The sequence below is a fragment of the Sphaerodactylus townsendi genome, linkage group LG05, assembly GCF_021028975.2.
Source record: "Sphaerodactylus townsendi isolate TG3544 linkage group LG05, MPM_Stown_v2.3, whole genome shotgun sequence".
NCBI lineage: Eukaryota > Metazoa > Chordata > Lepidosauria > Squamata > Sphaerodactylidae > Sphaerodactylus > Sphaerodactylus townsendi.
Genome location: NC_059429.1, coordinates 35,172,288 through 35,193,621, shown reverse-complemented (window position 1 = coordinate 35,193,621; position 21,334 = coordinate 35,172,288). Strand labels below are relative to the sequence as shown.

Genomic DNA, 21,334 nt, shown 5'->3' with positions numbered 1-21,334 from the left:
ATAGAAATGCTCCAGAAAATGCTCAAAGTTAGTGAAATGTGATTACCCGGCATTCATGTTTCCAAATAGTTCAGAAATGTTCAACTTTCTTGAACATTCAAAAAATTCTCCCAGAAAGAGTTTTGAGATACACTAAATTTTAGTCACTGCATACTTCCAATTCAGGCCAAACTGCCATAAGCATAGACATGGTTCCATGATCGCTCCAGGCAACAATCTGCAATTTTTCCATTCTTTCCATTACACTTCCAATTTTACTAAAAATCAATTTCTGATTTTCTTCCTATTGTTGTAAAATCACCTTATTATCATTCTCAGAGTGGCTTACATGCTCTTCCCCTTGAAAAACATGCTGAGAAATAGCGCTGGTTTGTAATGCTGTTGTAATGCCAATGAAGTTCATTATTTAAGAAAGCTGCTGCTGCTATACTACCTAGAGCTAAAAGGGTAGAAAATTGCAATGAACAAGAAGGATCAACAAGAACATCTGTGTGAAGACCACATATATTGCATAAGATAGTCTGGTGTAGTGATTAGGGAACTGGATTGAAGAGACCTGGTCCATTGCCCCGCCCAGCCATGAAGTTCTCTGAGAGACTTTGGGCCAGTCAGTCTCTCTTGGCCTAACCATTATTGCTATGCTATCCTTCTTGGACATAAAACAGAATGCGTACAGAGACATAATTCACTTATACTGCAGGATAGTTCCTTGCAGCCTGTTAAGCACTTCTCAGAAAGACACCCACGCCCTGTCTTTTTTTCTATAGGGATTCTTTGTTGTGATTTTAAATCCCTCCTTTTCTTCCTAAAATTTCAGAACTGTCTTCTGTTGTCTTCCTTCTCCCAAACAACAGAGCCTTAAGAGCTTTGGACCAATATAGAAAATATTGTGTACATGGCATTCTATGTTGTTTGCTAGAACTCTGTATAACACTCCTTTTAAATCTCTAATAAATATATATATAAAGAACTGTCTTCTGTTGTCACCTTACAACCATTTTAAACCTCTTCCCCCCCCCAGAAAATAATCAAATAATTAACTCCCTAAAACAGCATTTAAGCACTATAGTACCAAATAGAATGCCTGTATTGATTTCTTTTGCTTTATCAGGAGACATTTAAGCAGGAAGCTCATTTAGAGTGATTTGCTTACACAACAATTTCAATAATGTTGTGTCACTGAAATGATTGTGGGAAATGCATTCAAAGGAAGGACAAAGCTGTCATTTACATTTGTCTTGTTCTGCCTACAACAAAACTGGATTTTAATAAATCACATTGAGAAGTTCACATATAAGCAGCAGTCACATTTCAGACTGAACCCCAGATCATCCAGTTCCAGCTTGAACTGGACCCAAATCAAGATGGAATTCTTAAGAATCCCGCCACATAGCATTGCTGTGTCTCAGGGCGGAGCAAGAGGGAATTGCGCCCAGGGCACGTGTGCGCCCTGCACCCCTGCCATGCTGCTGTCTGCCCTCGCCCTGCCCTGGAACACCCCTGCCATGCCCCCTCTGCAGCCTGGCCATGCCCCCTCTGCAGCCTGGCCACGCCCCCATGCCCCGTTGGTGCTATACCACTGCTGTGGTTTCTAGCATCCTTTGTTATACTCCACGTGTGTTTAGGAGTCAACTTGACTTTACATGGTTGCCACCTTACTTCCACCAAAACACAGCAGCTCAAAGACTTCTCTGTGTGTGTGTTTAAAGTGCATAAGTCACAGCCAACTAATGGTGACCCAGTAGGGTTTCCAAGACAAGAAACTAAGAGATAGTTTGCATAGTGACCCTGATCTCCCATCCAAGTATAAACCAACTCTGCCTAGCTGCTGAGATTTACCTTACAAAAATAAGAGATCATCAAAATGCTGAAGTCTGTGCTTAATATTTGTGCTATTTTTGTGTATTTTTTGTGCTTGTCTAGAATTGTGATTCATACACATAACACTGGACAGAGTACAACACTGTCCTTAAGTATTATTGGGTAATTTCCTGGACAAAGAGGAAGTGCACCAAATTTGGCCTTAGCTCATTTAACTGCTCCTACTGTGCCCCAATCACAGCCATTCTTCCCTTCCGCTCTGTCAGGCTCTGCTCTGCCCCACGTCAATTCTTGCCAACCCCCTTTGCCCTTTGTTCTGAATATTTCTTAAGTCAAGATAAGCAGAGTGTTACATCCAGAGGGTGAGCTTATTTATCTTGCCTGCCGAAAGACCATGCGGAAAGGTCAGCCTCTTTCTTCCATACCAGCTAGTTAATATTCTTTAGCAGTTACTACCAGCTCTGCTCTTTGGGAATAGTACTTTAAGAAGACTGGCAGCCCAAACCACAGCCCCAGGCAGCCAGAGAACGGTGCTTCCACACTGCCCTGCCATCTCCAGAGGACTTTTCAGAGTTCCAGAGAGGCAGAAACACACACACCCCACCCACACACACAATACCCCAGAAAAGCCTCCATAGAGCTTAATAGACTTTCAGGCCACGCACGTCCAAGCCCCAGTCCATGGCACTGCCCGCAAAGCTGGAGTGGAAACCCACTAATGTTGGCTCCACCCCGAGGAATGCCTTGGTCATGTCCCTGCTGTTCTAACATGGCACCCAACACCACATCCAGGCATCCCAGAAGTCTGCAGTGTTCGCCAGCCAGTGTGTTTGCCACTGTTCTGGGGTTAGTGCCCCTGGAAGGGCAAATCTGCAAGTGCATGCCCTGTCCACCTTCAAAAGTCGATCCACCCCAACCCCCTGGGTTGGGCTGACAGTACCATCTAGTGTATGTTATCCATTCTACTTCATAAAATATGCTCTCTGCTGAAGTCTGAGAACCTGTGTGTAGTGTCTGAGTAGCTTTAGTATTAACATGAAGCATCCTGACAGAGCTGCAATTGGGGGTTTGGGTGTGCTGTAGGAAACCAAAGCTAACTGTCAGAACAGTTTAATATAAAAGTCTGTAACTGCTGTTCAGTAGCTTTGATTTTCTATGGTTTGATATCCCTGATGTCCAGATAAAGCTGCTTTTTATTGCCAAGAAGAAGCTAGCACACGTTAGCTGCTATTCAGACAAGCCATTACGTTGATAGAATTTCAAGTCACTGTGTAATTTTCTTAATTTTGATTTCGCTCTGTAAAGTGCACATTTACAGATATTCAAAACCTATAGATCTGAAAAAAAATTGTGCTGCCTTAAAAAAAGAAAACGCCAAGCTTGCATTCCTGAATGTAATAAACTGATTATATATGTATATGCTGTATACCAATTTTTAATGTTATCTGTACTGTGTATTGTTTCTTCAGCATTTCTTTAATAGCCAATTTAAAAGAGCAATTCTGTTCCACAGGCATGTGGGGAATTGACAGCCAAGGATATGATCCAACCTAAATGATGTAACGAAGAACACCTTCCTTTTGGCTGAATACTGTCCTTGTTTAGATATTTACTATTTATGGTGTGGCGATTTTCTCCATTACACTTCAAATCATAGACTCTGCTAGCTACACAACCAATATTTCTCTTTTCCGAATAATGTTTTTTGACTTTGCATTATGTTTATGAGTGTGTATATAAACATATACATGTTTAGAACCCATAGAAAACAAAGGCAATGAATATTTCTCTAAGGGTTTTTAGGTTCCCCCTGCAGGTAATTGAAAAAAATCTGAAGCTCTAAGTTTGTAAAGTGGAAAGAAATAAGCAGTTTACACATTTGTGTGAGCAATCCAGGTATGTTTCCTGAAAAAAGAGCTTTGTGTGTACATCAGATTTATTTTTTCTGCTTTAAGCTACAATGTTTCGATGCTAAGATCAAGCAATCCCCCCTCCCAATACGTTTATTGCTATAGCTAGTTCTTCTGAACGATGACTCTGCCAAGGAGGAGATGCTTCACCAATTCCTAGCAGAACCTTTTTTCCAGCCAGCCCTGACCAGTTACTCCAGGCCTTGATATCCAAATTGATATCTCCCCACACTCATTTGGCTTTTGTTAAGAACAGTTGACATTCCCCCATGGTTTTGTGCAATCAGGAACTTCTTCCACCTCTCCTTGTGCCTCCTATTGCAGCTCTCCAACTTGTGCTCATTTCCTGTTTCTATCCCTTGCCTGATTAGGGTCTTACTCACAAGAAAGTCTTTCCTCCCAATTAGACTGTTGCCTTTTCTTCTTACATAGCAAATGCTTCTGGTCCTGAGAACAGCTACCTGCTCCCCTCTTCTTGGGGTCAGCTACCAGGTAGACAAATCACCGCTTTCAAATTTAAGCTGCTGTTCACTCTGTAGTTCACCTGAATCTTCTCCTAACTCCTTCTTCACCCCCAGCATGGCCCCCATTGCCTTTATTTCACAGCCTGAGTATAACAGGAATAGCCCCTGACACCCCTTGCAGTACCAAGAATACTGACTGAATAGTAACTGAAACATCACTTATTGTGATTTCCCATCGTATTCTATTTTCTTAAAATGGTTCTTCATTCATTCTGAAAACTGAATGCTCTCGCAGCAGTGGCGTAGTGGCTAAGATTCCCAGCTCTGCCACTTGAGTTCTGGAGGCTTATCTGGAGAATTCAGATTAGCCTGTGCACTCCCACACACGCCAGCTGGGTGACCTTGGGCTAGTCACAGCTTTTCAGAGCTCTCCCTCGGCCTCACCTACCTCACAGGGTGTTTGCTGTGAGGGGGGAAGTGAAAGGAGATTGTAAGCCCCTTTGAGTCTCCTACAGGAGAGAAAGGGGGGATATAAATCCAAATTCTTCTTCTTCTTAAATGCTCTCCCAAATGTTGTTCTTTTAATAGCAATGAGATGTGGGTAAGCCCATCAAAGCTAACTGCTCACAGAATCTTCACCAATTCTGTGGATCTTTCCCCCTCCCCCAAATTTTGTTATGCATATTTTGGTCCCATATTATAATGAAATTTAAGCAGACGCTTAATTCTTCATCTGAAGCAGCAGAATTTCAGTTTACCTTTGCTTGAATTGTGGCCTCATCTCTGGGTTGGGAAATACCCAGAGATTTTGGAACTGGGCCTGAGGAGGGTGGGGTTTGGGGAAAGAAAGGGACTTTACTGGGGTATACTATAATGCCATATAGAGTCCACCTTCTGAAGCAGTAATTTTCTCTGAGTGGACTGATCTCTGTCACCTGGAGATCAGTTGCAATTAGGATTGCCAAACTCCAGGTGGTGAATCAACCATAGTGTAAGTGGGGTAGGTTGCTCAAAGGTTAACAATCCAAACAGATGTTTGGATTGTTAACCTCCAGGTGGTAACTGGAGAACTCCAGCTATTATAACTGATATCCAGGTGACAGCCATCAGTTTACCTGGAGAAAATTAATGCTTTGGGCTATGGACTTTGTGGCATTAGCCCATTGAAGTCCCTCCCTTCCCCAAACCCCACCTTCTTCAGGCTTCAGCCCCAAAATCTTCAGGTATTTTCCAACTTAGTTGCAATAACATGAAATCTCCAGCTGTCAGGTGATGGCTGGCAATCCTATGTACAGTTCCTTTCTCTAGCACAGGGGTAGGGAACCTGCGGCTCTCCAGATGTTCAGGAACTACAATTCCCATCAGCCTCTATCAGCATGGCCAATTGGCCCTTTCTGGTAGGGGCTGATGGGAATTGTAGTTCCAGAACATCTGGAGAGCCGCAGGTTCCCTACCCCTGCTCTAGCACTATCAAGTACTGAAGGATCATTCCTTCATCATATAAACAAATTTTTAAAAGCAAAGAAACAAAAAGTACATGTGGACAGAAGATCACAGTACTTCTGTTGTATTGGTGATGCTTAAAACAAAGGCTGATTGTTTGTCTCTTAGTTGGAAAAGAAAAAAGAGAATTTCTTCTCTTGCAATTGACACGTATATTTATCTTGCGGGTCCCCTATTATTGAAGACAGGGATCGTACAGTGGGGGTAATTGAAAAACTCTGAAGCCCTAAGGTCAGAGGTGGAAAGAAATATAAAAGTAATTATACAGAACAGAAAAGGGGAAATTAATTATGCAGGGAATTATTCTCTCACCTAGATGTGCAGCAGAACTCTCCATAATGAGATTTTTCTCTCTACATAGCAGCTAATCCTAGACTCACCAAATGCAAAGAACTGTTTTGGGAAGCAAGAGATGTTTAAACTGTGGCTGGAAGTCTTTTCAGTTGGGATCTCAAGGATTTTGAGATAGCTTTCTGGAACAGGTCACAGTTCGACTTCTGGAAAACACACAAGACCTCTGGCCATACAGAGTGACCAGTAGCAGCTAGAATGAACTGGGTGTGTTTTCTTATTTTTTTTAGTGAAATAAAACATTACTAGGTGTGTTGGACCTTTGGCCTGATAGTTCTTAAAAATAGCCAGTTGACCATCATGGCTAGAATGGTGTACTAGTTAGTATCTGTCAGTCCTTGGACTCACCACAGTCTCTCATGGTTGGGAGGATAAGGTGAAAGAGGAGGGAGAGAGAATGAGGTAACAAGATGCTTTGGGTTCTGATAAGGGAGAAAAGCATGTTATCTCTGTGCACCTTCCCTCTGCGTTCAAACCCCACCCTGGGCTTCAAAATTGTCTCTCATCAGTGATAACTAAGTCAATAGGCATAGACACTGGCACCTTCTTCCAAGGAACTACCTGTGCACAACCCTTCTGCTTTTGAACCTCCTCTTGTCAAGTAAGAGTTTTGTTTCAGAAGGGATCTAGTGAAAAGTAAACTGTTTTGGAAGATTTGCCTACAAAAAAAACCTGTGCATTTTTGTGTGTGTTCATTTGGTTAACTTCCTTGGGAGTCAAGGAGGATTTAAAAAATAAATAAAGACATTTTCTGATGCACAACCAACTTGATTAGTCACCCTATGCCAGGGGTGGCCAACCTAAGGCACTCCAGAGGTTCATGAACTACAATTCCCATCAGTCCCTGCCATCATGGCCAATTGGTCATGCTGGCAGGGGTTGATGGGGATTGTAGTCCATGAACATCTGGAGTGCCATAGGCTGGCCACCCCTGCCCTATGCTATCATTAGGGATCACAAATTGCTGTTCCTCTCCTCAGTTGCTGGGGTTTTTTTTGTTAGGTGGGAGAATGCAACCTTGATAAAGGTACCTGCCACTGCCCACTCCCACTCTGGAACAAATCTCAACTCGAGGGCACCACTAAAAATAGGAAAATAGGGAAAGTTTTTTAAAAACTCAGAGATGCTGGCTTCCACAGTCAAATTTGCAACCCCTCCATGGCCCTGCAACATTTAAATAATGATATATTTTTAAAAGATCCATTAAGGATCTTTTAGGAAAACACACAGCTCATCCATAAGCCTTATTGGTTCCAATTTGCCAGTTGGTTTAGCAGCAAGCTTTTATTGGCATATAAGAATTTGCCAGTTATGCACATCGATAAGCTTGGGCAGAATTGCAACTCTGACCTTAGTGATGGACAACTAGTGGTGATATTGGTCTCAGCAGTCCCAAGTACAGCTTTGCAGTTCCTTCAGGCTATATATCTGAGGCTGTGAATTACATGTATCATTTGTCACTTTAAGACTGCCTTTCTATTGTTGGTTTTTTTAAAAAAAATTTTGACATGTTTACCAGAAGAAGAGCTCTCATGCTTTCTTTTTCCTTCTCTTTTCTTTTTTGCTTAAATAACCCATCCCACCCTGTTGGGTGCTTAGCACATGTTAACGCTTGTCTCAGTGGGTTTGAGAAAGAGAAAATAGTTTATTTACCATGAATAAGTTGCCAGTAATCAAGTTTCAAACCCCCAAGAACGATCAACGAGTGTCTAATGGCTCAGTGGTTCTGATTTGTTTTAGAACCATGCAGGACAGCAAAGCTAGGAACATTCTTTTCTCATTTTAAAATGAAAACACATTGCTCAAGAGCACAGTTCATAAAAACGGCCCCTTCTTTACAGAATGTGTGTGTTCTTCTCTTAAACAATACCCATTCTAGCCTCTCAGTTTCCCTTTTGTCCCCTGGCCTCCTATAGATCATGCTTAACATGTGCCTCTGTTTAACGATGTCTTCTTTTGAAGGCGTTTAAACTGTTCACCACAAATCATTCAGTTGTGCAACACATTGCATGCTCAGGGGCTTGATCCAGACATCTGCTCCCCTATTAGCTAAAGGCTAGTGAAGTACTTCATGTCAGACATTTTCTTTCCCCCAGTAGATGTTGGCTCCAATTTATCAGGACAAGATAATCCACCACTTGATTAGGTCGGTAGGTGATGACAGCCACTCCATCTGGAAAGCTGCCGCGGAGGTAGCTGGAGATATGAACTACCTGTTTATATATTCTTGCCAATAAACAGACAGCTTTTACTGTGTGGGTTTTTTTCTTCTGTGGTGAGGGAAAAGTGAATTATTCTCCTCTTGACCTTTTGATGCATTAACTTGAGAACTGCCACCTCTGTCACTGCTCCAAAAGGCTATCATGTTGAGAGGCTGGGATAGCTTGAAAATACTGTCGCAAAGTCTTGGGAATATTACAAGAGAAAGAATCAAGACTTCTCAATCATCAATACACAAGTTCAGGGACTGGCAAGCTTAAATCCACTGAAGTTGTGCTGCTGCAACTAAATACTAACTCGACCACTGAAAAACTGAGCAGAACCCATGGCCAGTTTGCAAGAGAACTCCACAAATTTGCTAATACACTGAGAGTCCCATCTGGGGTGGAAAGGAATCTGCTATTGGAAGTGGTGTGCAGCCATGCTGACAGATTTACCCTCCCTGGGGCACATACTGTGGCATTGGGGTGGTTTTGTGGCTGCTGCCACACTACCCCCAGCACTTGAACATGGTGCAGGATGCTGCAACAAAATTCCCGCACCTCCGCTCATGTAGCAGGGGTGGGCCAAAAGCATGATTGGGGGAGGAGTTAAATTTGGTCAGCTTCCTACCAACATTTTGCCCCATTGCACCGGCAGCAGCAAACAATGATTTATGCAACCCTTTTGGGTGGTGTTCACCTATTGTGTGGATTCAGTCATTGGGGATTTATTGGCATCAGGGAGGCTGTCACATTTGTGTCACTACCCCACATCACTGGGAAGCCCCCTTGGGAGTTGTGGGGCAGGGAGGGGTGGCCATGGCACATGGCTACCCACTCAAATTTGTGGATGGGGCTCCCCAACTTTCTTGTGTGCAACAAGATCCATGGGATTTTATACTAGCAGGTATGAAAAGGTCTATACTAGTGGTCCCCAAACTTGTTAAACTTGTGGGCATTTTTGGAATTTTGAAGACAGGCAGCATGAAAGAGTAATAATAATAGTAACAACAACAGCAATCAAATGCCAAAATGCTTGGATCCACACATATACTACATCAATACCTTATGAAATCCTAGGTACTTGGAAAGAACCTGATGTATCTGAAAGTTAACACTGGCTGATCTGGCACCTGTGATTTCAGATGATGATGATGATGATGATGATGATGATGATGATGATGATGATGATGATGATGATGATGATGATGATGATGTTTCATTATCAAAGTTGTATGTGGAAGCATTTGTGAAAAGTTACAAAGCCCAAGACTGAAATGATGCCTGATCATTGGTAGTAACTTTATTTATGGAGTTGCATTAAAACAAATTACACATGCTTGCTAATCCCATCTGAGATGAATATGTACTGATTAGCTGAATTAACATGCTCGGTATGTTTATATGTACATTTGAGGTGAGGGATTATGTTCTCTTTACTGTATACTTCAGGACTAATTATTTGATAATTACATTTGTTATTCCCGTTATGATGAAGACTAGTTCCAGAGAACTGCCATTTATTTTTCTTTAATGGGTAACCCTTTGTCCTCTTATTAGTTACTATGGTAAATGAAATTGACTCAAAACTACCAAATTCCTTTGCACCTAATGGCCTTTTTTTTTTCATTCTTTCACAGGGAAACCCCTACATGTGCAATGAATGTGATGCAGCCATAGATGAACTGGCACATCCACCTGAACTGATGTTTGATGTCGAAGGAAGGCATCCTTATACTTTTTGGCAGTCCACTACATGGAAAGATTACCCAAAGCCTCTCCAGGTTAATATAACTCTCGCTTGGAACAAAACTATCGAACTAACAGACAACATAGTCATCACCTTTGAATCCAGCCGTCCAGACCAAATGATCCTCGAGAAATCCCTTGACTATGGTAAAACATGGCAACCCTACCAATATTATGCTACAGACTGTTTGAACGCTTTCAATATGGAACCAAAAACAGTGAGGGATTTATCCCAACATGCAGTCCTTGAAATCATTTGCACAGAAGAATACTCTACGGGATACATGTCAAATAGCAAAATCATCCATTTTGAGATTAAGGATAGATTTGCATTTTTTGCTGGGCCCCGACTTCATAATATGGCTTCTTTGTATGGCCAGCTTGACACAACCAAGAACCTAAGAGATTTCTTTACTGTCACGGACTTGAGGATAAGACTGCTCAGGCCAGCAACTGGGGAAATATATGTGGATACTGATCATTTGACTCGCTACTTTTATGCAATCTCAGATATAAAAGTAGTTGGAAGGTAAGTCAGTGTAAAAATATATGTATTGTTTTGTTGCTTGAAGATTACTAGTTTTTCATCTTTCTTTCCCCTGATGAAGATGGTAGTTTCTCCTGGAATTTGAAATTCATCCAGTTTTTAGAAAGTCATTTGTAAACAAATTAGTTCTTCTGAGGTAAACAGAAAGCTAGAAGTTTGTGATGTATCTTATCCAGAGCCAGTAGGACTTTAACCATTATCAAGAAATGGAGAGGTGATGGACAGTTGTTTTGCTAAAGGACAGCCTATTCACAGGGGAGGGCAGTTTTAACAGTGGGGGAGAAAAGGCACTCCAGCATTTGAAAGGGAAATGCACATCATATTCAACAAACTCAAAGAGAAGGGGAATTAAAAAGGGGGAAACGGTTGTCAAGTGGTAGAATGGTAGATTGTTTCTCTGAGTGAGATCAGAGTGTTGTTTTGAGTCAAGGTCTGCCTTGATCTATCCAGGCAGTAATTTGGCATCATTAAGAGAGCAGCATGACTAAAAACTTCCCCTGCACACTTCCCATCCATTTCCATGGGTAAGGACCAGGAGAACCTTAGCAAGAATGGACGTCATTTGGATTTTCTGCCTCTGGCACTAAAATGCATTAGGCTACCCTTCAGTGGAAGGGTGATCCTGTGAATTTTTAGAGATGTTCAAAGAAGGTGTGAGTGATTGAATGGGACAGAGGCAAGACCTCAGGGTCAGAAAGGATTTCTTAATATAAAATAAACATTGAAGAGCATAACATGCCATGGTAAAGAGCTGTTGTCATCAGTCAAGATGATGTCACAGGTTATGTCCTATAGTAAATATCAGGGACATTATCACAACAACTATCCACTTGGTTTCATCATGACAACAGCTGTGTTTCTAAATAGAGGGGTGGAGATGGTAAATCTAATTTTTGGTGTTGGGAAACCCATGACCTCCCTGGAACAGATGTGTTGACATACACATCAGATCTGGGTTTGTTTTGTTACTTTATTGTCTGGATGGTGATGGAGAAAATATATATTTCTGTAGCTAATTTTAACAGCAATTATGGGATTTACATACTTTTTTTGTCCTTGCTGTTACAATTTCTGGGGAAATGTTTCAATGCATTAGCTTTTGCCTTGTTAATGGTCTGCCTAGAGCCCAGTCTAGAGATAGCCTTGCTCAGCAAGGTCTTACATACAGCTGGTTATGAGCACATAATGAACATTTGCTGTAGCTTCAGACAGTAAATGAGAATAGAATCCCTTAAGGGAAAACTCATGCTCTTCCACACTGTGCAGTGTTCATGGAGCTCACATATATTGGTTAAGCATCCAGACCTTATCTGTGCTGCTCAGGTATTAGCACTATGCACAGGGTTCTCAGTTCTGCCTCAGGAACCAGATGTACTGCCCCAATTTGGGTTTCTGTTGAGAAAAAACTGTATTAGTGTATCTTTAATGAATAGAACTAGGACAAGAAAAAGTGAATAGGGTCATTTGTTGACTATTTATGGCTTTATTTTATCTTGTTACCTGTAATTTCTTTTTTTTTAAGTGGATCCCTGACCATTTTTAAATTTTAAGACATTAATGAGGCCCTAATGCAGTATTGATAGCTGAACAAAAAAGGGCTCAGCATAAAAAAGGATGCAGAGTATCCGGTAAAAGCAGTTGTCAGCAGAAGATAATTGATTTTTATGATTAAGCTCCAGTCTATTGATAGCTTTCAGTCTTAATATATGACTTAGTTGTCTCATGATGCACTGATGTTTTGATACCAAAGTGAATATTATATAGTATTGGAACCACAGTTTTTGTGCTAGGACAGTAATAATAACCTTGCAATACTACTGGTACCCAGGCATTCATTACTCATATATTTGTCCAGTTTTGACAGTCCTCAAATGATGCATTTTTGTAAACTAGGAACAAGCTATGGGCAAGCATAGTTCATTTTCTCTCTCACCCTTGAATATTCTCCATTCTGTTTCTGTTTTCACACTGCCATAGATTGCCAAGATATCTGAATCCGCAAATTAGGATTCATACTTGTTCTCCCAACCAGCACTGAAAACATAGTTGAACTGGATTTCCAATTCTTGTTCAGAAGGACAATACTAACCCTAGTTAGCAAATCTGAAAATGGTTAACTATGGTTAACACTGAAACAGCAACTGAAAAGGAGGCCCAACATGAAGGGGATAATTTATTATGATATCCAGATAGTCCACAAAGCCATGATTTCTGATCTTCAAAATGATGATTTGAAAAAATCTTCTGAATTGGGTCACTATGTTCTATCAGCATTTTTGTGCCAAAAAGATGCCCTCTGCCATAACCTGTTTGGATACTGTGGTACAAACACTTGCACCCCTCTGTCACAGGAGCAATAGCAAAAGCTCAGAAGCCTCCCTTGTCCTTGTTCAAAATTCAAGACAGTCTGTTTCCATTTTAGATAACACCATATTCTGAGTACAGTTAAATAAATTCAATTTAGTACAAATGTCTGCTTATTTTTTATCACTTAGAATAGAAAACATAAGGCAGGAAGCAAGATGGGTCTCAACTTATCAACAGTCTTACAGTGAAATTGTGTTCTTAATGAGAAGAAATAATTCAAATTGTAAAAAAAACCCAGTGTAGTAGTTAACATTCTTCATGCCCTTTCTCTAACACATATTAGCAGATATTAATGTAAAATGTCAAAACACTGGTAAAATGCCATTGACTTCTATGCTAATAGTAGAAGCATTCGACCTAAAATGGGGGAGCTAGATCCCCCCCACCACCCCCCCCCCCCCCCCCCCCCCCCCCTCCCCCCCCTCCCCCCCCCCCCCCCCCCCCCCCCCCCCCCCTCCCCCCCCACCCCCCCCCCCACCCGCCCCCCCCCTCCCACCGCCCCCCCCACCCACGCCCCGCCCCCGCACCCCCCACCTCCCCCCCCCCCCGCCCCCCCCACCACCACCCCCCCCCCCCCCGCCCCCACCCCGCCCCCCCCCCCCCCCACCCCCCCCCCCCCCCACCCCCCCCCCCCCCCACCCCCCCCCCCCCCCACCCCCCCCCCCCCCCACCCCCCCCCCCCCCCACCCCCCCCCCCCCCCACCCCCCCCCCCCCCCACCCCCCCCCCCCCCCACCCCCCCCCCCCCCCACCCCCCCCCCCCCCCACCCCCCCCCCCCCCCACCCCCCCCCCCCCCCACCCCCCCCCCCCCCCACCCCCCCCCCCCCCCACCCCCCCCCCCCCCCACCCCCCCCCCCCCCCACCCCCCCCCCCCCCCACCCCCCCCCCCCCCCACCCCCCCCCCCCCCCACCCCCCCCCCCCCCCACCCCCCCCCCCCCCCACCCCCCCCCCCCCCCACCCCCCCCCCCCCCCACCCCCCCCCCCCCCCACCCCCCCCCCCCCCCACCCCCCCCCCCCCCCACCCCCCCCCCCCCCCACCCCCCCCCCCCCCCACCCCCCCCCCCCCCCACCCCCCCCCCCCCCCACCCCCCCCCCCCCCCACCCCCCCCCCCCCCCACCCCCCCCCCCCCCCACCCCCCCCCCCCCCCACCCCCCCCCCCCCCCACCCCCCCCCCCCCCCACCCCCCCCCCCCCCCACCCCCCCCCCCCCCCACCCCCCCCCCCCCCCACCCCCCCCCCCCCCCACCCCCCCCCCCCCCCACCCCCCCCCCCCCCCACCCCCCCCCCCCCCCACCCCCCCCCCCCCCCACCCCCCCCCCCCCCCACCCCCCCCCCCCCCCACCCCCCCCCCCCCCCACCCCCCCCCCCCCCCACCCCCCCCCCCCCCCACCCCCCCCCCCCCCCACCCCCCCCCCCCCCCACCCCCCCCCCCCCCCACCCCCCCCCCCCCCCACCCCCCCCCCCCCCCACCCCCCCCCCCCCCCACCCCCCCCCCCCCCCACCCCCCCCCCCCCCCACCCCCCCCCCCCCCCACCCCCCCCCCCCCCCACCCCCCCCCCCCCCCACCCCCCCCCCCCCCCACCCCCCCCCCCCCCCACCCCCCCCCCCCCCCACCCCCCCCCCCCCCCACCCCCCCCCCCCCCCACCCCCCCCCCCCCCCACCCCCCCCCCCCCCCACCCCCCCCCCCCCCCACCCCCCCCCCCCCCCACCCCCCCCCCCCCCCACCCCCCCCCCCCCCCACCCCCCCCCCCCCCCACCCCCCCCCCCCCCCACCCCCCCCCCCCCCCACCCCCCCCCCCCCCCACCCCCCCCCCCCCCCACCCCCCCCCCCCCCCACCCCCCCCCCCCCCCACCCCCCCCCCCCCCCACCCCCCCCCCCCCCCACCCCCCCCCCCCCCCACCCCCCCCCCCCCCCACCCCCCCCCCCCCCCACCCCCCCCCCCCCCCACCCCCCCCCCCCCCCACCCCCCCCCCCCCCCACCCCCCCCCCCCCCCACCCCCCCCCCCCCCCACCCCCCCCCCCCCCCACCCCCCCCCCCCCCCACCCCCCCCCCCCCCCACCCCCCCCCCCCCCCACCCCCCCCCCCCCCCACCCCCCCCCCCCCCCACCCCCCCCCCCCCCCACCCCCCCCCCCCCCCACCCCCCCCCCCCCCCACCCCCCCCCCCCCCCACCCCCCCCCCCCCCCACCCCCCCCCCCCCCCACCCCCCCCCCCCCCCACCCCCCCCCCCCCCCACCCCCCCCCCCCCCCACCCCCCCCCCCCCCCACCCCCCCCCCCCCCCACCCCCCCCCCCCCCCACCCCCCCCCCCCCCCACCCCCCCCCCCCCCCACCCCCCCCCCCCCCCACCCCCCCCCCCCCCCACCCCCCCCCCCCCCCACCCCCCCCCCCCCCCACCCCCCCCCCCCCCCACCCCCCCCCCCCCCCACCCCCCCCCCCCCCCACCCCCCCCCCCCCCCACCCCCCCCCCCCCCCACCCCCCCCCCCCCCCACCCCCCCCCCCCCCCACCCCCCCCCCCCCCCACCCCCCCCCCCCCCCACCCCCCCCCCCCCCCACCCCCCCCCCCCCCCACCCCCCCCCCCCCCCACCCCCCCCCCCCCCCACCCCCCCCCCCCCCCACCCCCCCCCCCCCCCACCCCCCCCCCCCCCCACCCCCCCCCCCCCCCACCCCCCCCCCCCCCCACCCCCCCCCCCCCCCACCCCCCCCCCCCCCCACCCCCCCCCCCCCCCACCCCCCCCCCCCCCCACCCCCCCCCCCCCCCACCCCCCCCCCCCCCCACCCCCCCCCCCCCCCACCCCCCCCCCCCCCCACCCCCCCCCCCCCCCACCCCCCCCCCCCCCCACCCCCCCCCCCCCCCACCCCCCCCCCCCCCCACCCCCCCCCCCCCCCACCCCCCCCCCCCCCCACCCCCCCCCCCCCCCACCCCCCCCCCCCCCCACCCCCCCCCCCCCCCACCCCCCCCCCCCCCCACCCCCCCCCCCCCCCACCCCCCCCCCCCCCCACCCCCCCCCCCCCCCACCCCCCCCCCCCCCCACCCCCCCCCCCCCCCACCCCCCCCCCCCCCCACCCCCCCCCCCCCCCACCCCCCCCCCCCCCCACCCCCCCCCCCCCCCACCCCCCCCCCCCCCCACCCCCCCCCCCCCCCACCCCCCCCCCCCCCCACCCCCCCCCCCCCCCACCCCCCCCCCCCCCCACCCCCCCCCCCCCCCACCCCCCCCCCCCCCCACCCCCCCCCCCCCCCACCCCCCCCCCCCCCCACCCCCCCCCCCCCCCACCCCCCCCCCCCCCCACCCCCCCCCCCCCCCACCCCCCCCCCCCCCCACCCCCCCCCCCCCCCACCCCCCCCCCCCCCCACCCCCCCCCCCCATGCTCTGGCATAGGGGAATGGTCATAACAGGCAACTTCTGTTGGCAATAGGGTTGGAGATTCGGACAGTCCAAATCCGAATTTTTACCGAATCTGCACGGATTCGGACGGATTCGGAAGAGCAGGGGCCGAATCTGAGCTGTCCGAATCCTAACAGATCCGAATCCATGGGATTCGGATTACCAATGACTATGCGTTTTTATTTTTTGGTGTTTTTTTCACATTTCGGCCTGCAGGGGAGACATTTTTAAACATATCAGCACCAAATTTTCAGGGTAACATCAGGAGACTATCCCTATCCCCCATTCTTTCCAATGGGAACTAAGGAGATGAGGGCTACCCTTTTGAGGGTCCATAACTTTGGCCCCCCCTGAACCAAACTGCACTGGGTCTTGGAGGGTAATCATCAGGACAGTCTCCTGATGATACACTGAAGCCATTGGTACCCCATACATTTACAAATGCACCTCCTGCAGGCACCCCCAGAAATTTGCACAAGATTCTTTGTTCTGCAGTGACTTAGCTGCATTGCTGTCAATAGGGAATTTCTGAGGGGGCTGTGGAGTGCACATTTTTCCTAGTAACTTCACAAAACTTTCAGGGTGGTTTCAGGAGAGTTTCTGGATGACACCATTCAGGTTTGGGGAACTCTTTACTTCAGGGCAGTGGGAGATGGACCTACCCTCTTTGGGTAGGGCCCATAGAATTAAACCCTGGAAGCAAAATTCCCCAAACCTGGATGGTGTCATCCAGAGACTCTCCTGAAGATACCCCCAAAGTTTTGTGACCATACCTTTCAGAAATGTGCACCTCTACAGCCCTCTACCAAAAAATTCCCATTGACAGCAATACAGCCAAGTCACTGCAGAACAAAAGAATCTTGTGCAAATTTCTGGGGGTGCCTGCAAGGGATGCATTTTGAGATGTATTGGCACCAAAATTATCAGGGTACTCATCAGGTGACTGTCCTGATAAAGGCCCACCAAGTTTGGTGCAGTTTGGTTCAGGCATGGACCCCTCAAAAGTGGTGTAACTATCCCCCATTGTTTCCAATGGGAGCTGCTGATAGGGAATGGGGGCTACACCTTTGAGAGTCCATAACTTTGGCTCCTCTGAACTGAAACTGCACTGAACTTTAGTATCATCAGGACAGTCTCCCTGATGTTACCCTGAAAGTTTGGTGTCACTAGCTTTTAAAATGTTGGTTTATAGAGCCCCACCGCCTCACTCACTCCAGCAGGCTTCATGTGCAGGAGCGGTGAAACATGAAAACCGGAATTTTTGGGGCTGGTGGCACCAAATTACAGGGTATCATCAGGAGACTGCCTGATGACACCCCCCCCAAGTTTGGTGTAGTTTGGTTCTAGGGGGCCAAAGCATGGACCCTCTGGGGCCTCTATCCCCCATTGTTTCCAATGAGAGCTAAGGAGATGGTATACCATTTTGAGGGTCCAAGGGTCCTTTGGGCCCCCCCTAAACCCAAACTGCACCACAAGCATGGGTGTGGCCATCAGGACAGTCTCCTGATGATACCCTGATATTTTGGTGCTGATATGTCTAAAAATGTGCTCCTTGCAGGCACCCCCCCCTAAAAATTTGCCTGTTCTTTTTCTGCAGTGACTTCTGCATTGTTGTCAATGTGGATACCTTTTCTGGTGGAGGGTTGTGGGGTGCATGCATTTATCAAGGTACAGTCACTGGGGGGTCGTTCAGGGTATCTTCAGGAGAGCCTTTGGATGACACCATCCAGGTTTGAGGAACTTTGCTTATGGGGGCAGTGGGAGATGGACCCTACCCATAACATTGAACCCCTTGAAGCAACGGTCACCAAAACCTGGATGGTGTCATGAAGAGACTCTCCCCTGGAAGACACCCTGAAAGTTTTGTGGGTTTACCTATGAGAAATGTGCACTCCACAGCCCCTCCCACAGAAATTTCCCTATTGGCTGCAATGGGAGCCAGCCAGCCACCACAGAGCAATACAGAATCTGGGGAAATGAGTTTGGGTGGACTGTGGGGGGTGCAGTTTTAGAGCTACTGTCACCAAAAAAATTTGGGGTATCATAAATGTACTGGTCCCTAAGGATACTCCCCTGTTATGAAGATTGGTTCAGGGGTCCAACGCTATGTACCTTCAAAAGTGTAGCCCCAAGATCCTGTTAGCTTCCATTGGAAACAATGGGGGATGGGGCACCCCTTTTGAGGGTCAATAACTTTGCCCCCCCCTGAACCAAACTGCACCAAACTTGGGGAGAATCATCAGGACAGTCTCCAGATGATAACCTGAAATTTTGGTGCCGCTAGCTTTAAAATTGCGTCCCCTGCAGGCCGAAACGTGTAAAAACACCCAAAATTCAAAAAAATAATAAAACGGACCCGAATTTTTCGGATTTACCCGAATTTTCGGGTATATCCGAATTGGCTATGATTCGGATTCGGGCATACAAATCATTTTATGCCCCAAAATACCCAAATCCGAATTTTACCGAATTTTTTTAGTATTGACCAACCCTACTTGTGATGAGGTTAGGCTGAAAGCATGTGACTGGCCCAGCATCACCTAATGAGCTTCCATGGCAGACTGGTGATCTGAACCTGTTCTGTCCATCACCCTACTCTGAGCCTGATTTTCATGAAATCATTGTTGTTGAAAAGTACCAAGCCACCCCACCTAGGTGAGTTATGCAAGTTGGGTGCTATCAAATTATCCAGTGGTTGCTTCCAAGCCTAACCCCAATAAGTCCTTCTCAAAAGCCAAAACAACCCTGGAAGGGACCTGTCCCACCCTTAACTTTTACTGAGGGAATCCAAGTCTAGAATACTATGGTTACCTAGCAACCACCACTGAGGACTTGCATTGCTAAAATCTATATGTGCTTCTTTTATCATTTGGGTTTTTTTTAAAAAAAAAAAAACCTCCTCGTGGTTTTCTGTTTAAAAATTTAAAGATTTTTCTGCAAATCTGGGGCATTTTTCAGGTCTGTAGAAAGACCTGTCTTCTCCCTTCATGGCTCCAGTGACTAGATTTAAAATATCCTTCTATTTGGCCGAGTTGGCTGTTAGAATATACATAGGGGAACCTGCAGGGACTTATGGGGAACATCTCGTTTTCCCCTCCTTTACTGTGCCATCTTTCCTTTCCTTACACTCTGATTTTTCTGTTAGAATATATATCTAAAATAAAAGGTAAAGTGCAGCGAACATTTGCTTCATTCTTCAGCTACAAGAGCCAGTGCTTTATTGTGGAACTTAAAATATCTTCCAGTCCCTTTGCAATACATACCATTAAGCCTTTCACTTTATTTTTATACTTTCCCTCTGTTGGAAGCCTCTGTATTTGAGCCCCAGGGCTTTTTGAATCTGTCCTGGCAATAACAGCAACTCAGTTTTTGTCCCTCACATTATCAGTTTTAAATTTAATCTACCTCAGAGTCTGAATAAGCTACCCTTGGGGAGAAAAATCAGTTTACCATGTTTTTCTCCCTTCAGTCAGCATGCCTACAATTTCCCTGTGACTCTTAATGCCTGCTGTTGAAAGGCTGAGCCCAAGAATTTCAGAAGCTTGTTATTTCCTAATTCCACAGCTTGTAATAAAAAAGCAGCCCCCTCAATGAATGTGGTTAAGGAAATTGTCTAGTGGTTCAAGCTATGTTTCATATGGTTTCAGGGTGTACAGAAGTGACACATGCTCAAACAGTGGCTTTCAGGTTGCTTAAACAGAACTCAAAAGCTTGTTACAGGACTTTTGTGTATAGGTTTTGTTGTGGCTCCACATAGCTATCCACCCCTCAAGCAGGATGTCATTTTAATGCAAATGTAAGCAGAATCCCTACCTTTTGAATCTCATGAGGCAAAATGAATCTCATTAGGCTCGGGGTCTAACAGGAACAGCATGACAAGGGAGCAAGAGGGAGGTGTCAGTTAAAATCACACATACAGGCAGAAATGATCAGCATGATCTAATCAACAGTTTTCCTCATGGAAGGCCCTGTTGTTTAAACATAGGGTATCTGAATTAACTATCTTTTATTCAATGTGTTCTGAGTTGTGATAGCTGCTCTGTAATTTATCTCAATGCAGAATGTGCATTATTTAATTCTATTTTTCTGGAATGCATTCCATTTTCACTAGCAGTCTGAAAGCAGCAATAAAAATGGTAAAGTACAATGGCCCTTTCCACACAGCTCATTCATAATGAGTGTAGCTCGTTATGAATGAACCCGTTTTCCCCCTCCCTCTTTGCACATAGAAGTTCAGGAAGCGGCAGCAAATACTGTGGCTCCTTTGCACAGAGATGCCCCCCCCCTTTCTGGGATGCATGTGTTGCCACGGAGGCCCAGGAAAGAAAAGGAAAAAGGTTCTCCCATCCCCCTCCTGGTTTGGGACTTTGGAATGGTAGGCATCCAGAGATTCCCTCCGCAACCAAAAATCTCCCCCACACTGAGAATCCCTCATCTGAATATGGGGGCTGCCATTTGAGTGGATTCACTATAGAATCCATTTCAATGGTGGCTGGAAGGAGAGGAAATCAGATACTTCCTGCTGCTGTAGTTCAAACAGAAAAGGAAGTTTTTGAAACCCGAGTTACAGGGAAAAAATCAATTGTTTAGCAATCTTCATGTAACCTAGGCTGGGCTGTATAAAACAGATATGACCCATTTTGGGGGAGTGTTCTGTGTGAACCTCTGCCCCAAAAACATGTTTGGGGTTTTTTGCCTCCTTATCTCCTTTTTGATTGGCTGTGCAGAATTTCCCAAAGACAACCCTTAGGAAAAGATTGATCAGAAGTAAATCAACATCAAGTGTTAAGATATCAGTTAGTGGGGGGTTTATTGTGAGCAAAATAAGCTAAGCCCATCAAAAGAGAATGATCTTCACTTATTTTCTGATGCAAAAAAGGGACGGGGTCTGACATATACCATGGGTGAAGGAGTTCATAGTCTAGGGAGACACAGTTATACAAGTGGTGGAGCACAGAACAGGGTCCCTCTAGCAGACTTTAGCATGTAGATAAGCAGTAAGAGAATGCTGTAATTCTTTTCACCATTTAT

At 49.2% G+C, this 21,334-nt stretch overlaps 1 protein-coding gene across 9 annotated transcripts in view; it reads left to right on the top strand.

Moving 5' to 3' along the window:
• Nucleotides 1-21,334, top strand: part of NTNG1 (netrin G1) — a 295,249-nt gene that overhangs the window by 109,622 nt on the left and 164,293 nt on the right. For all 9 annotated transcript variants that reach the window (XM_048496743.1, XM_048496740.1, XM_048496739.1 and 6 more), the window contains exon 3: nucleotides 9,891-10,528. In XM_048496743.1, the coding sequence (XP_048352700.1) occupies nucleotides 9,891-10,528 (638 nt within the window). The remainder of the gene's footprint in view (nucleotides 1-9,890; nucleotides 10,529-21,334) is intronic.